This window comes from Nicotiana sylvestris, chromosome 3, assembly GCF_000393655.2.
Source record: "Nicotiana sylvestris chromosome 3, ASM39365v2, whole genome shotgun sequence".
In the NCBI taxonomy this organism is placed as follows: Eukaryota; Viridiplantae; Streptophyta; class Magnoliopsida; order Solanales; family Solanaceae; genus Nicotiana; species Nicotiana sylvestris.
Window position 1 is genome coordinate 168,531,913 of NC_091059.1, and position 10,346 is coordinate 168,542,258.

General features: G+C 36.3%; 1 protein-coding gene across 1 annotated transcript; it reads left to right on the top strand.

Annotated features, from left to right (window-relative positions):
• Positions 1–3,364: 3,364 nt before the first annotated feature.
• On the top strand, positions 3,365–6,302 carry LOC104245568 (large ribosomal subunit protein uL22z-like). The gene is made up of 7 exons (XM_009801189.2): positions 3,365–3,522; positions 3,619–3,655; positions 3,788–3,828; positions 5,271–5,501; positions 5,625–5,727; positions 5,808–5,875; positions 6,036–6,302. Exons 1-7 carry the CDS (start codon positions 3,520–3,522, stop codon positions 6,078–6,080), a joined length of 528 nt encoding a protein of 175 aa, XP_009799491.1. The 5' UTR covers positions 3,365–3,519; the 3' UTR covers positions 6,081–6,302.
• Positions 6,303–10,346: the final 4,044 nt, after the last annotated feature.

Below are 10,346 nucleotides of genomic sequence, written 5' to 3' on the forward strand. Positions count from 1 at the left end.
CAAAATTTATATGTAGCAATTGAGAATTTTTCGGATTTGTATATGGCTAGAATCTGAGATTTACATTGGATGGTGTCGAGACTCGCGATATTTCTATATTATTATGGATTCTATATTTCAGTATCAAGAAGGTGAAGGAAACGACTTTAGATTCAAAAAAGGTCTCTTCAGAGTGGGTGTCTTGGTTATGGTATTTTAGGGTGTTTAAGAGGGAATACAATGGCTTATGGCCTTAGGGCGGAGTGGTTTTATGCTAGGATCTTTTGTGGTGAGCTTTGGGTAAGGATCATGGTATTCTGACAAGGAGAAGTGTCAACTTGAGGGTAATTCAGAAAGAACTCGGAGAAATAGGACAACTTGGTAGTAGGTTGGATTAGCACAGTAATGGATAGGATCGGTTCTTTTGGTTCTTATGATGAGGTGAGGCTTTACGGGTGTTTTGTGGCAATACTCTTAGATTTGGCGACCTACGTGGCTTGGTTGAGTTAGACGGATTCAGTTCTGATAGCTTGGTTATGTGCAAATAGATTTCAAAGTGTTCTCGATGGTTTCTACCACAGTTTGAGATGGATATTTCCTACCGGCATAAGGAGAATATTGCATATTGTGATTTTCTATTGGATGAGATCAAGTGAAAGGTTCCTGGCTAATTGGGTATGAAGTCTGCTTGTGAAAGGTTCCTAAGAAGGGTGTGTATTTCAAAAGGCGCACTGTGTTTTGACTTACGGACGCTTCATTGGCATTGTTGTACTTGCCTGGTTGATCGACTGCTGACGTTCAGATTTTGCTATGTGGCACAAAAGGATTATAGAAATATTTCTCAAGGGGATGATTATATATGAGATGTGTGTTAGCCATTCGAGTGGTGGAGTTGGGATCGACTATAGTGATTCATGTGTTCTATGTATTTGAAGATTGGGAGTTCTCCGAAGCAGATTGTTTCGGGGTTGCGAACTGTGAAGATATGGCTAAAGTTAGCTAGGTGGTGGTACGTGTTATGGTTAGATCATTGTGGACTTTTTGAGGGCTATTTATCCATTTGGAGATAACCAAAGCTGATTTGGGGGCTCATTGTTAGGCCTAATTAGGAAGTGTATTCTACACCAGGTCGGATAGGTTGACTCCGTACTACTATTGTTGAGGGATGTGCCATTTGGTTAGAATTGATCTTATTCGTATTTGATATGTTCTATGTGTTACTGTTCCATGCTATAATGGGTTGTGATATGTTGGTTACTTGCACATTAGATGCGTTTCTGTTTGGGCCATGTGGTGAAATTCGAGTGAGATGGTTATTGGGGTTTACATAATCCCTTAAAAAGATATATCTTGAAAATTGAGGTCACTCCATCAATTTCATAAACTCTCGGAATATGCACAAAGAGATCAAATATGAGATCTCCGAAATTCCATGAAACTCTTAGAATATTCATTAAGAGATCAAAGACATGTCAAATATGTCTTGCTTAAAGTCCCACATTCGAGAAATATGCCGTTAAGGCCCTCGAAACACGTAGAATAAATCGAAAGGAAGAATAAAGGGATAAACAGAGTTGTAACCTACAATATTTATCAATAAAATCATTTTTTCTTTATAGTTGTTTGTGATTGTAGTTTTATTTTTCTGCACAAATTTGTTACAGACAAATTGACACGGACAGTGGGACTGGTTCTGCCCTTCATCTCTTCCTCCTGCAAATTGAAAATTACAAGTTTCAAAATCAATCATTGTGTTGGTCTACACAAAGGGCAATGATGTTCCAAGCAAGGATGTCACTGCAACCGCACGTGTCGATCTCAATCATATTGACATTACTCGATGCTAGATCTGAATATTTCACCTTCTTGGAGATGGCAAAAAAGAGTAGATCACGGATGGTGACCGCAATCTTTGGGGACAATATCTCTTGTTCTCTATCTATAGTTCCTCATCAGAGCCACAAAATTGTAAGGATAAACACGCAAAGTGATCCTTCAACGAATCAACAAAATTGCGAGGGTATGTGCCAACACTGCAATTGAAATGCAAAGCTTCAAGAAGCAGCAATATAGAAGGAAAAGAGAAACACAAAAAGAAAAGCTTCATTTTCCACTTTTGGATGTGTTCCTGGTTGCACTTTTTACCAACAATGAACACTGAAATTAGTCTTCAACAAAGGTCTTGTATAGATCATTGAAGATGGTCATTTTCACAAAATTGGAAAAGTGGCAGTTCTCTTTCGTAATGTACAAGAATTTTTCTTTTTAGTGAAAAGGAAAATTCTAAGTTGACAAAAGTTACGATAAAGAATATTTGTTCATTCAAGACTAAATACATGATATGATCTTGAATTAGAATGAATACCATATATTGCAGTATTCAAATCAAGAGAGATCAATTCTATGCCAATTTGAAATCACGCAGTCAGAATCTTATTGGCTTAGTCCAGTATCCTTCTTTGGGACTCATGATTCAATAAGGAGATTGAAGTGAGTTCTCTAGTAAAAAACGTGGTCAAGCAAATTGTGACGTGCTAGGGAGCAGTTTAGTTACTTGATTAAATGTTTCAACTATTGAAATTATTTTGAGATCCGGGCCATCTTAAAAAGGAAACGACCAAGAAGAAGAAATATTATCTTTATTGGTACTTTAAGTTTGTCTTTAAGTTTCGGTAAGCCTACACCCCGATAAAACTTGAAGTAAGGGAAATTTGTAGATATCAAAATTTTAATGGATCAAGCAAACTTAAATTCAAGATACTACAAGAGGACTCTTACAATTTTAGGAGTCTGTTAGAGTTGCTTGGAGTCTACTCTCAAAAATCCCTAACTTTGAGGCTACTTTATCATAGCCCTAGGTCACTTATATAAAAAAGGTTTACATAATCCCTTAAAAAAAAATCTCACAAATTGAGGCCATCTCAGAAGATCTCATAAATTCTCGGGATATTCACAAAGGGATCAAGGCATAAAATAATGTCGTAATCAATAGACATGCTTCTTAATCATCAAATACATTAAGGAGATGCATATCATCCTACATTCAAGAAATATGCTGCTAAGACCATCGAATTATGGATAACAAATCGGAGGAAAGAATCAAGAGATAAACAAAGTTGTAACCCATAATGTTTATCAACAAAAATCTTTTTTTCTTTATAGGTGTTTGTGATTGCAGTTATATTTTTCTCCACCAAATTTATTTGCAAATAAGGTAGCAAATAAGGTGATGAAATACAAAAAATTATATATACAAGATTCCAAGAATTAGCTAATTTTTGTTATAAGCTATTTATAAATAGACATAACTGGTAGGAGCCATTGAAAAAACTGAAAAGAGCATAATCTAAACAACCACGAGGCCCATTGCTCTAACAGGCCGGCCAAGCTGGAGCCTAGCCCAATTGAAATCTAAAACCCTATCAGCTTCCTATTTAAGTTGAAACCCTACTCTTCATTTCCTCTCTAGTTGGTAACGAAGAAGCGACCTCTACCAGCCGCAGCAGGAGAAGGGGAGTAGCAGCAGCATCGCCAGCAGCCATGGTAAATCAAAACGTTTGCCTACGATCTATTCCTTTGGTTTTTCCTGTCAAATTCGTTGTTAAGTTTTTGTATATGTGAATCTTTTGGTTATTGTAGGTGAAGTATTCGAGGGAACCCGACAACCCTACCAAGTGTGAGTACTGAACAAAATTTTGCTTACAAGTTTATATACAATGTGTTCATCTCTGTACATTCATGTTTTGGATTTTGCATTATTTATTCTTTCCTGAATTTAATTCGAGATTGGTTCGTGCTCTTACATCAGCCTGCAAAGCTAGGGGCGCTAGTCTCAGAGTTCACTTTAAGGTGCGTGATCTTTTTTTCATTTTAATTTGCTGCAGTTTTTTTTCCTTATGTGCATATTGGGTTATAAGAATTGGTAGTACCTTATTCCACAAAGATTAATTTCTATTTATCAAACGACAATAATTATTTAAAGACGGCGCTTTTCTTCACCCCACATTAAGCACAGTGTATGTTACCTAAATAAGGTATGCATATTCATGAACTAACACTTACAATGATTTATTCTTCTTTTTATTCCTCTTTTGGTTTATTCTGCACCTTAAGATTGATAATTTGAACTATTACTGTTATGGATTGGTAAAACATATACAAGTTTGGACTCTTTTTTGTCTTAGTGTCTGTCAAAATGTGTGAGCGCTGGTATGGATGAATATAAAATTTGCAAGTTCAATATCTGTCTTAAATTGTGTCGGCCCCAAGGTAAGAAGTGATTCATATGAAGAAAATACTTCTCCTTGATTGTAGAAGCATGTCTTTGTGTTTGCTATTGATATATGAATGAACTCTTAATCTGTTGCAAGTAGTGAATGCCAAACAAGCATGGTACTATATGATTGAATTTGGAAGAGAGAAGTTCTATTTGAGGTAGAAACATGTCTATGGCCTTGTGTACAAAATAATGTTTAAAGGCAGTTTTATGCCCTTTGCTTTACGAGGCTTCTTGAAACACTTGCTATTATGACCTCTTGGTCTCTGAGGTTTTCTTTTGCCAATATTTTGCTAGTTGCAAATTGTTTTAAGTACAAGAGGTTCATCTATCCACAGATCAGTTTGCTGTGACTTTGCACTTTTAAGTTTGTTTTTGTGTGCAGATGTTAGCTTAGTTTACCGCCCAACATACATTTTCAGATTCTCTAATGTGTAATATTAGAACTATTTCACTTCAGAATCTTATGTTGCATGTTTTAATCAGTATCTGCAAATATTTTGTTCACCGGAAGCAACAAAGCCTGGTTCTAGCAATCATTCATGACAACACAAATTGGTCTGTCTGCTCTTATTGTTTGGACTTTGGACCTGCGATTTATACTGGTCAGAGGTGGTTACCTGGGATTTTCATTCTTGTTTTTGCTTCGGCTATTTGTTACTGAGTCTTTGCCATTCTGGTTGACATTTAACTGCTTCGGTCTTTCAGATGTATTTAATATGAGCTTCCCTTCTTTTTATTGAACTTTGGCAAATAAGACTGATTTAGCAATATGCATTTGTAATTTTATTGAAGTCTTTATCAAAAAGAGGGGAAAAAAGAAAAAGTTAATGAGGTATTTGGTGTTAAATCCTAGGTCAAGCACTGACCTTGAGCTGAAGCATCTCTTCTGTAACATAGAGCGCCTTGATTGAAATTCAACTGAATACAGTTCACAAATACAACCTTTTCACCTTAAGTTGGACTTCTTTTTAACGTCTGAGATTTGTTGTTTGGTCTCTATTATCTACTACAGAACACACGAGAGACAGCCCATGCACTTAGGAAAATGCCTTTGGACAAGGCCAAGAGATATCTGGAAGATGTTCTTGCACACAAACAAGCCATTCCTTTCACACGCTTTTGTGGTGGGGTTGGTCGTACTGCTCAGGTAAAGCATCGCCATTCAAATGGTCAAGGACGCTGGCCAGTCAAATCTGCAAAGATTATTCTGGATTTACTCAAAAATGCTGAGAGTAATGCTGAGGTAATGGTTATGGTTTGTCTTTTCCTTAATTTTGTTCAGTTTTTTGTTTGTGGTACTTGCCCCTTAAGTGTATCATATTTTGTTTTTTCCCTAAACTAAGTTTGTTCTTTTGAACTCCTCTAGGTTAAAGGCTTGGATGTGGATTCACTTTTCATATCTCACATCCAAGTGAACCAAGCACAAAAACAGAGGCGCCGCACGTACCGAGCTCATGGAAGAATAAACCGTAAGAGCTCTTATTTTCTTACTGGCTCTTCTTGTGTCTAGTCAATGATATCTTGATCCTATTGTGTTGACCCTTTGCAGCCTACATGTCTCACCCCTGCCATGTTGAGCTGACATTATCTGAAAAGGAAGAATCTGTCAAGAAGGAGGTAAACTATTCCATTGTTCGTCAGAGTTTGTTTTATTACTTGAATATGTTGTGTAATGTTCAACTGCATATAGCTTTTTTTTGTATATCTATTTAAAATTTCCAATGTCTTTGCCATGTAAGTCCCTAAGATGTGCCTAAACTTTTTCTTCCTGGTGCAGCCTGAGACACAGTTGGCTCCTAGAAAGGCGAAGGCATCCTCTTAATCCGGCAGTGACTCCAGGAATGCAGATGGTGGAATGTTTTCCGTGTCCTTGTAGTCTGTGTTATGAAAAACAATTTTGGCATTTTGAACCATGTTTGTCTTTCTCCAGAAATTTGTGGTACTGTTTAGCATATCCTTACTATTTTGAAACTTGAATTGAATATTTACCTTGTTGGTTTATTAGTGGCCGAGACCTTTAAATTTTGCCTTGGTTGATCACAAAGTCTTCCTGTGAACTTGCAATTGCATGGATATAATTACAGGTAGTTTTGACGCCATTGTTGTTTCATGGGTCAAAGCTAAAGAATAATTGATAATTCCCCGTGCTTTAGCAAGTCTGGGTGTTGGCTTTTCCCGTATTACTCTTTATGCGGCCTACGCTAATTAAATGTTTATGCTGATGGTCAATATAATGAATTTGCTGGCGAAATATGTGTTTGCTTTAATGTCAATTTGATGTATTTTAATCAAAGTTATTTTCCACACATATTCGTATGTAAAGATCCTTGGAAACTCTACCTTCTCAAGGTTGGGTTAAGGTTGCATACATTTACCCTTCCTGAAATTCACTTGTGGGATTACATTGGGTTCCATGGAAAATTTGGAACTTTAAATCAACGTGATATTGTTACTAGCACATCCTTGACTGTCGATGCAAGAATTTTACCTCTTGAATGCGTGGCGCTATGCAAGTTCTGTATCTTTGTAACTGCAATCAAATAGTTTCGAAGACTCCAAATGAAGACAATGTAGTGGTATCTATGGTTAGGCTCTGAAAAGACATACTTTTACTTAAATTTTGTAGATTTTATAACGGCTCTAATCAACGTAACAAAAAAACTCCTGATATGTGGAGGTTATTTTCTCTGGTGAGGAAAAAATACTCAAAAGTTTCAAAACATAAGTGAAACATGAACTTCCTGATATCGACTTAGCTCCCAATATGATAGCAATTTATGATATTAAGTCTAGCATGTAAAAACAAATTTTGAACTGTATGAGAGATTTGCACCAATCACTTTTCATATGATTTTATAAGTTGTGTAGATGGATCCAGAATTTAAATTTAATGGATTCAATTTTTAAGATTCTCAGTATTGAATTCATTGTACTATTAAAATTATGGGTTCATATTTAATATTTGTTACAAATTTAATAGGTTTTTTCATTTAAATTTGTATTCCGTATTTAAAATTATGAATTCAAATGAACCTGCCAAAAAGGCTACCTCCCCTGGCTGTGTTGTTGGTAAAGCTTCAAGTGAATGATTGAATATAGGGAATGTTGTGTACTTGTTTCATCGCCACATATCTCAGTCAGGTGCGAGAGTTGCCTTGGGATAAAAAATTGAGTGACTTATCATGTATTATTGCTCAAATTTTCCATTGCAATTGCAATTATTTTCACTTCAGTAAGAATCAAATTTCTGAGGTTTTAATAACTAATCACAATTGACTGTTTTCAATCATCCAAGAATTAAGCATGTGCACCTACATTCTGTTATGTGGATTCAATGTTGGCTTCTTTTGACATCAATCTATTCAAATGTTAAAAGTCATTTTCAATATTTGGGCCAAAACGGTCTTCAGTACAGTAGCCACATTGTCCGAATGCAGTTTATAGATTTGAAATTTGTAGCAATTATCCGGTAGTGTTAGTATGATACCTTTCTTATTTATAGTATGGCTTCTTTTCATCTTTTCTTTACATAAGACATATGCCTAAATTTGTCAATGGCTAATATTGGAGCCAAAGCATTCTAGCTTGGAGCCAAAGAATAAAAATATTTTTTTTTTCTTTATTTGAGGACCAAAACCTTTGCCCTATAAATATAAGTCATCTTACATCATTTGAAACATCCGATATTTTGATTAGAAACTCATTATGAGTATTCTTGTAATAGAGAGTTTCGTTATATTTCATAGAGTTAGTGTTGGGAAACACTTTGAGTGAACCTCTTCTTTTGTGAGTGATTGTAGCGAGGTTATTCTCTTGGGATATATTTTGGGGTAACCAAAGTTTCATCTCAAATTTTATACTCTCTTTTGTGTATCGATTGTTATAGTGAAATTGCTCTTCTTCGCTTGTGAATGTAGAGTCGCCTTGACCGAACCACGTTAAATTTTTTGTCTTCTATATCTTCTTTAATTATCTTTATTATCAACTTACATGGTCTTTGTCATTGTCATTATAACATTGTTTGGCTAAATCCCGCACCACCCAAGTTCCCGATCCTAACACTTTAGTCGAGGGTATATCGGAAACAACCTATTTGCCCTTCAAGGTTAGGGGTAAGATCTACGTACACACTACCAGTGAAAAAAAATAAAGTTAATTTTTTGGAATAATATAGAATTCTCTAGAATGTCCTAGTTTAATATCCTTGATATTTATCTAGTGGACATAGCTAGATGTTCTAGAATGTTGTGGGAAGATAAGACATATCAAGATATTCTAGAGTGTTGTTAGAAGATAAGGTTGTTAGAATTTTCTTTGTACATTATCTAGAATCATATCTAGTATCAACCATAGGCTAGCATAAATAGGGGGTATCTTGCTCATTTGTAAGCAAGCCAAAATCAAGAAAGCTTTCTTTCCTAAATAAGTTCTCCTATCTAAAATTTTTCTTCTCTTTTCAAGGTTCCTTTTCTTTAGTTGAATCCTCCAATCTTGGTTAACGATCTTAGGCTAGCAGAAAGTCTCCGAATAATACTCTTCTTCTGCTATTCTTTACATGGTATCAGAGCCTCAAGTCGGCTTCTGGATTTCAAGGTCGGGTTAGTGGTTGATTCAACTGGTTTCTCAAAATGGATTTGGGTGGTCGTGCTAATGGACCGGGGATTGAGTTATTGAACCAGTCCAACTACAAGGTATGGAAGACTTGTATGGAGTCATACCTTGTTGGTGAGGATTTGTGGAAAGTTGTCAATGGGAGTAGCACAAGTCCTCCTGTTGGCGCATCGAAAAATAGCAATGCACGGAAGAAGTGGAAGCAGATTAATGCTAAGGCGGAGTTTATCCTAAAGAGGTTCATCTCTTATATTTTAATAGATCATATTATAAGGTGTAAATCAGCTCATGAAATATGGAGGACCTTCGATCGGCTGTTCAACAAGAAGGATGAAGCTCGGCTACAGATTTTGGAGAATGAGTTAGCTAACACCACTCAAGGTAATCTCTCGATCGCCGAGTATTTGTTGAAGGTTAAAAATCTGTGTTTTGAAATTTCTCTATAGAATCCGGACGAGGCTATCTCTGAAGCACGAATAAGAAGAATTATTATTCGTGGCTTAAAGCCAGAATATATTCCCTTTGTTACATCGATTCAAGGATGGGTTCAACAACCATCTTTGGAAGAATTTGAGAATTTGCTATCGTCACAAGAGCTATTAGCCAAACAGATGGCTGGTGTATCTATCAAAGAAGGGGAAGGAAATGCTCTTGTCGCCGATAAGAGGAACTTTAAGGGGAAATCAAGAGATAGCATGCACTTGCAATCCTCAAGTGGTTCGAGCTCGCCAGGAAAGAAGGGGGAGTCTTCCAGCAACGGTAAAAAGCCTTTAAAATGTTAATGTTGTGGCAAAGTCGGGCACATAAAAAGATACTGTAGAGCCAAAGAGAGCAATATAGCTCAAATTAAGAAAGTTACTGAAGAAGAAGAAAAAGAAGAAGACTAAGGAAAATGCTTCACAGCGGAGACTCGAGCAATAAATGCCATGGCTTCAATAAACTTTGAAAGAGACTGGATCGTGGATTCAGGATGTGGGCACCATCTCACTGGAGATCAATCCAAATTCTCCACCTTTCGCGAATACAATGGACATGATATCATTGTTACAGCAGATAATACAGTCCATAATGTGGAGAAGGAAGGCACTGTTGTGATCAACGAGAAGCAAAAAAATACTACCACCCTAAACAGTGTTTTTCACATTCTAGGTATGAAGAAAATCTATTTTCAGTTGCAAATGTTGTAGATGCTGGAAACTATTTGCTATTTGGCCCACGTGATGTGAAGTTCCTCCGAAATATCAAGGTACTAAAGGCAGATATCGTTCACTCAGGTAAGAGAGTTAACGATTTATATATCTTATCTGCCTCTAATTCATATATTGAGAAGATGAGTAGCAATGACAATACACATATTTGGCATGCTGGACTTGGACATCTAAGCATGGATAAATTAAAAGCCATGGTGAAGTTGAATCTAGTAAAAGGTTTGCCTAACTTAAGAAATTTTGATGGAGGAGAGGTTTGTAAAGGATGT

What these genes read in the sequence shown, in the direction of transcription:
- LOC104245568 (XM_009801189.2), top strand. An exon ending in ATGCTGAGAGTAATGCTGAG is followed by an intron (nt 5,502 to 5,624) that starts GTAATGGTTATG and finishes GAACTCCTCTAG; the next exon opens with GTTAAAGGCTTGGATGTGGA. An exon ending in AAGAATCTGTCAAGAAGGAG is followed by an intron (nt 5,876 to 6,035) that starts GTAAACTATTCC and finishes TTCCTGGTGCAG; the next exon opens with CCTGAGACACAGTTGGCTCC.